Source organism: Athene cunicularia, unplaced genomic scaffold (assembly GCF_003259725.1).
Source record: "Athene cunicularia isolate RWA unplaced genomic scaffold, athCun1 SCF_228, whole genome shotgun sequence".
Lineage (NCBI taxonomy): Eukaryota > Metazoa > Chordata > Aves > Strigiformes > Strigidae > Athene > Athene cunicularia.
Genome location: NW_020799298.1, coordinates 2,790 through 8,297, shown reverse-complemented (window position 1 = coordinate 8,297; position 5,508 = coordinate 2,790). Strand labels below are relative to the sequence as shown.

Below are 5,508 nucleotides of genomic sequence, written 5' to 3'. Positions count from 1 at the left end.
GGGGTGGATGAGACCTTCGTGGTGCTGGGTGGCTTTGTCACCGAAAGGGGATAAAAGAAGTTATTGACACCAATTAGGTGTAGATAAGCAGAAACTCCTTTATTAACGGCTGGGTGTGCAGGGTAGTTGTCTCACCAACAACACCTGACCCTTGTAACATGCTGAACATACAGGGTACAGTCAGATGTATTAATCAAGTACATAAACATGCAAATTCCCATAACTCCTTTTCTTATTCCCACCCCTTTCTGCTCCTGCACACCTGAGTCCTGAAATGAGTCGGGGGGGGGCTGCTTTTGTGACCGTCACAGACTACTCACCTAAAAGAAAGACCCTCCAATGCCCTTGACTCAAGGATTTTTGGCTCACGTTGCAATTTTATCATGTTTCAAGGCCCTTTCGTAATAGGATTTTTAAATCACCGGGTCTACAGGGCAATAAATTGTTACCAAACAGTCTAACGATGGCGCCTCGTCTAGCAATGTAACTTACTGTACGGTTGCTTTAAACTAAATACAATATTTCTATGACTACTTAAAATATTACACCATATTTTATAAAAACTGATATTTCTGTGAGATTCCATTTCATTGATTAGTCCTAATCATTATCAAAATCACCAAAAATCATCAACTCAAATTAAGAAGAAATCAGTATGAGTTTAATAACAGCTTCTCCCTTTGGAGGCAGCACCTTGGGGGGGTTGGAGGGTCCTTGGGGGGGGCTATGTGTCCCCAGCAGCCTCTTGCCAGTGGTTTTCTCCCTCTCCCCACAGCTGGTGGTGGGCTGGCCGGGTCTGGAGCAGCTGACAAGGAGCTGCGGGAGGAGCGTGGGGTGGATGCTGCAGGCGCTGGAGGGGCTCCCCAAGGGCGAGCGAGCCAAGTACCTCGACATCACCGGTCAGTGCCGGGGGGGGTGGCACCAAACCTGGCTCAAAAGGTGGTCCCAGAGCTCGGGGTGTGTGTAGCCGGGGAGTGAGGGGGGGTCACTGCCACACTGGTGGGGCTGGGGTGGAGGGTGACAGTCTGGGGACAAGGAGAAAGGGGGGGTTGCTTTCTCTCTTCATCCCATATTTACTCTTTGGGTTTCCCTTCTGCAGTGTGGTGCACGTTCAAGCTGGCCTACATCTTCTACAACCAGAACCTCCACCAGGAGGCCAGCTCTGTCTGCAAGCTCTTCTGCCAGAGCCTGCAGGCGGCCGAAGCCTACACCTGTCCCGAGATCCTCCCGGAGAGGGTGAGCGTGTGCCTCGGGCTTTTGGCACAGACGGGGCTGAACCAAAGGGTCTTCTGGTGCCACGGGAGGAAATTTGAGGCTGGGACCAGCTTTTGCTCCCAGAATCATCTGGGTTGGAAGAGCCCTTGAGGCTCCTCCAGCCCACCATGAGCCTCCCCCTGACCCTTCCCAACTGCCCCAGATCCCTCAGCGCTGGCTCAGCCCGACTCTCCAACCCCCCCAGGGATCCCGGGGACTCCCCCCTGCCCTGGGCAGCCCATTCCAACGCCCAACAGCCCCTTCTGCACAGAAATCCTTCCTCAGAGCCAGCCTGACCCTGCCCTGGGCAGCTTGAGGCCATTCCCTCAGGGCCTATTGCTTCCTATCCTGGAACAGCCCCAGCTCCCTGCTCCGAGGTCTCCCCTTGGCCCGGGCAGGGAAGGGGGCTGTGGGACACAAGACACGTTTGCTCACACAGGACGCTGAGGCTGGTTTCTTTATGCTTTGCCCCGCAGCTGCACAAATGCTTCCGGCTGCAGGTGGAAAGCTCCCGCAAGCTGGGGCATCTGGAGAGAGCCCTGGCATGGGTGGTGCGGTGGCTGGTGGCGCTGCGGGGCCGTGTTGGGGAGCTGCTGGCAGAGCCCGTTTCCCTCTGGGTCCGAGTTAAAATGGATGCTGTGAAACAGGGGGCCGAGGAGCTGCGGTTACGGTAAGACCCGGAGGGCTCCCTGGTGTGTGTGTGTGTGTGTCTCTGTGGGTGTCTGCGTGTGGGGTTGTCTCTGTGTCTCTGTGTGTTGTCTCGAGCAGCTGTTGAACATGAGGGGGTTTCTCCTTGCGAGATGTGCCCGGGTCCCTACACCCCTCCTCTGAGCCCCCCCTATGCCTCCCCTTTCTCCCAGAACCCTGAAGGAAGGGCTGGAGGGGCACAGCCTGGACACGGAGACCATGGTGACTGTCCTCTTTGCGGAGCTGAAAGCCTACAAAGCTCTGCGAGCTGACACGGGGCAGGAACGCTACAACGTCCTCTGCGACCTGCTGGCCATCTGCTCGGAGGAGAGCGGTCGCCTGCACGAGCGAGCCGTGGGCTTGACGGAGCTGGCCCAGGTCTTGTGCTACCACAGCTACGCCCAGCAGACGGACTGGTGGGTGCACGCCAGCGCGCCTGAGTCCCGTCCCCCCTGTGTCCCTGAAAGCCCCTGAGGAGCATTTGAGGGTCTGCAGGGGGAGTTGGAAAGATCTGGGGCTGCTCCTGTTTAACATCTTTACTGATGCTCTAGAGGAGGGGATCGAGTGTCCCCGCAGTCAGTTTGCAGATGACACCCAGCTGGGTGGGGGTGTTGGTCTGCTCGAGGGTGGGGAGGCTGCACAGAGAGACCTGGGCAGGCTGGAGCGCTGGGCTGAGCCCAACTGGGGGAGTTTCACTGAGGGCAAATGCCGGGGGCTGCCCTTGGGCCACAACAGCCCCCAGCAGGGCTACAGGCCTGGGGAGGAGTGGCTGGAGAGCTGCCGGTCAGAGAGGGACTGGGGGGGTGAGAATGAGCCAGAGTGTGCCCAGGGGGCCAAGGAGGGCAACGGCATCCTGGCTTGTGCCAGCCCTGGCGTGGCCAGCAGGGACAGGGAAGGGATCTGAGCCCTGTGCTGGGCACTGGGGAGGCCACCCCTCGCTGAGGGGGTTCAGTTCTGGGCCCCTCACCCCAAAAAGGCCATTGAATGACTCGAGCGTGGCCAGAGAAGGGCAACGGAGCTGGGGCAGGGTCTGGAGCACAGGTCTGCTGGGGAGCGGCTGGGGGAACTGGGGGGGTTCAGTCTGGAGAAGAGGAGGCTGAGGGGAGACCTGGCCCTCGGCAACTCCTTGCTAGGAGGGGGCAGAGAGGGGGGATGAGTCTCTTTAACCTAGTTGTAAGGGACACAACAAGTGATAATGGCCTCAAGTTGTGCCAGGGAAAGTTTAGACTAGATGTCAGAAAGTATTTATTTACAGAGCGGTTTGTTAGGTGTTGTAATGGGCTGCCCAGGGTAGGGGGGGAGTCCCCATCCCTGGAGGGGTTGAAGAGTGGGATTGACTTAGCACTTAAGGATCTGGGGGAGTTGGGAACTGTCAGTGCTGGGTTAATGGTTGGACTGGATGATCTTCAAGGTCCTTTCCAACCCAGATGATTCTGTGATTCTGTGACCTTGGAGTGTTGCTGCTTTGGCTCTTTGCTCTGTTTGGGGTTCTGGGGTGTATCCATCCCTCCCTCCCCTTTAAAATGCTCCAGGGGTTTGGGGGTTGAAGGCTGTTTCTAATCCCTCTCCCCACAGCTCCTCCCTGGACTCGGTCCGTGAAGCCTTGCGGCTGCTGGAATTGGTGCCCAGCAGCACCCAGAACCACGACCGGCTCCTCGATGACCGGGCACAGGCTCTGCTCTGGCTCTACATCTGCACCCTGGAGTCCAAGCTGGAGGAGGTGGGTGACGGAGCGGGGCTGTGGGGTGCTGAAATGGGAACTGGAAACACTGTGGGGCTCCGTGCACATGTTGGGGTGTCCTCGGCCTTGCTGGCACCGCTCAGCTCTGCACCAGGGCCACCAAAAACCACCCAGACCCTGCTGAAAACCCTGTGGTGGCTCCTGATGTGCCTCACGGCTGCCTTCTCCTCCACTGCAGAGCATCGAGAGGGAGCAGATAGTCAAAGCTCAGGGGCTGAAGAACCTGGAAGACTTTGAGCCCAACGACCTCAACTACGAAGGCAGGCAGCTGGAGGAGGGGTTCCTGCACAGCGGCATCTCCTTCAACCTGGCGACGGAGCGCGGTGAGGACGCGGGTGGGCTCAGGCCCTGGGTGCAGAGGCTTTCTGGGAGCACCCGGTTTTGGATCAGGGTGTCTCAGACCCGTGATGTACCCTCAGCTCTGTGCCAAAGCCTGGACGACGCCTTTGCGTTGTGGAAACAGCTCCTGACGCCGCCGGGCGTCCCGGCCGTGCGCAGCCCCGAGCAGACCGTAACCTCCCTGCACCTCCTGGCAGCTCTCTACAAGCTGATGGCCAAGGTAACGCTGCTGGGGAGGTGGTCAGTGGGCTAGCAGCCTCCCTGGGGCACCTTCTGAGGTGGTCTCTGAGCGTCACCACGGGGGTTTTCTTGCCACCAGCCCTTGCAAGCCCTGGAGAGCTACTTGCTAGCCAAAGCCCTGTGTGACGCCCTCGGGGACAGCCTGGGCATGGCCAGCGCCCTGTGCCAGGTCACCAAGCTGCTCTTCCAGCTGGAGTGTCCCAGCTACGCCCAGGTAGGTCTGGCAGGGAGGGAAGGGGAGTGGGGGTGAGCTTGGCCAGTCCCCGAGGCCGCAGCCCTCACGCTGGCACATTGGTTTCCAGCTTTTCCTGGAGGAGACCGAGTCCTGCCTGCAGAAAGGTGACAGCGGTGACGATTCCTACCTGCTGCTGCAGCAAACCTGCCTTCTGCTCCGCAGCCAGCTGTGCTGTGTCAACCGTAGGGTAAGGCTCCAAAAAGCCCTTTTCTGCCCTAAAAGTGTCAGCAGGGCAAGAGGAGATGGCAGCAGCTCCATCTGGCTACCTCAACACCTCTCGCTAGAGACCTTGGGCACGGAGACACTCCAGACCGAGAACTATGACTTATTTGTCTCCCTCTGCAGATTGAAGAGGGTCTTGCCCTGTTGCTGGAGGTGCTTCAGAACCCAGCTCTGCAAAAAATCACAAAGGTCTGGTACCTGCTGCGAGCCCACGTGCTTTGGCTGGTGGCCATCTACCTGAGCCTCCCCGTTGGCCACCTCTCCCCGGAGCTCCGGGAGCAGATCTTTGTGCAAGGTGAGTTGTCGGGGGATGTTTCAAATGCTCCCAGTGAGCGCCAGGCTGATGGGGTCATGAACAAAGCTCCGTGCAAACATTTTGTGCCAGCCGTGCCGTGGCCAGCAGGGCCAGGGAAGGGATCTGAGCCCTGGGCTCGGCACTGGGGAGGCCGCCCCTCGCTGAGGGGGTTCAGTTCTGGGCCCCTCACCCCAAAAAGGCCATTGAATGACTCGAGCGTGGCCAGAGAAGGGCAACGGAGCTGGGGCAGGGTCTGGAGCACAGGTCTGCTGGGGAGCGGCTGGGGGAACTGGGGGGGTTCAGTCTGGAGAAGAGGAGGCTGAGGGGAGACCTCCTGGCCCTCGGCAACTCCCTGCCAGGAGGGGGCAGAGAGGGGGGATGAGTCTCTGGAGCCAAGGCCCCAGCGCCAGGCCCCGAGGGAATGGCCTCAAGCTGCCCAGGGCAGGGTCAGGCTGGCTCTGAGGAAGGATTTCTGTGCAGAAGGGGCTGTTGGGC

General features: G+C 59.2%; 1 protein-coding gene across 1 annotated transcript in view; it reads left to right on the top strand.

Moving 5' to 3' along the window:
- Nucleotides 1–463: 463 nt before the first annotated feature.
- ESPL1 (extra spindle pole bodies like 1, separase) overlaps nucleotides 464–5,508 on the top strand; it is a gene marked incomplete at its 3' end in the record, with an annotated part of 7,831 nt that continues 2,786 nt past the window's right edge. The window contains exons 1-10 of the mRNA XM_026867295.1: nucleotides 464–483; nucleotides 739–899; nucleotides 1,100–1,236; nucleotides 1,731–1,924; nucleotides 2,115–2,357; nucleotides 3,517–3,661; nucleotides 3,861–4,241; nucleotides 4,341–4,475; nucleotides 4,564–4,683; nucleotides 4,842–5,013. Of these exons, the coding sequence (XP_026723096.1) occupies nucleotides 464–483; nucleotides 739–899; nucleotides 1,100–1,236; nucleotides 1,731–1,924; nucleotides 2,115–2,357; nucleotides 3,517–3,661; nucleotides 3,861–4,241; nucleotides 4,341–4,475; nucleotides 4,564–4,683; nucleotides 4,842–5,013 (1,708 nt within the window). The remainder of the gene's footprint in view (nucleotides 484–738; nucleotides 900–1,099; nucleotides 1,237–1,730; nucleotides 1,925–2,114; nucleotides 2,358–3,516; nucleotides 3,662–3,860; nucleotides 4,242–4,340; nucleotides 4,476–4,563; nucleotides 4,684–4,841; nucleotides 5,014–5,508) is intronic.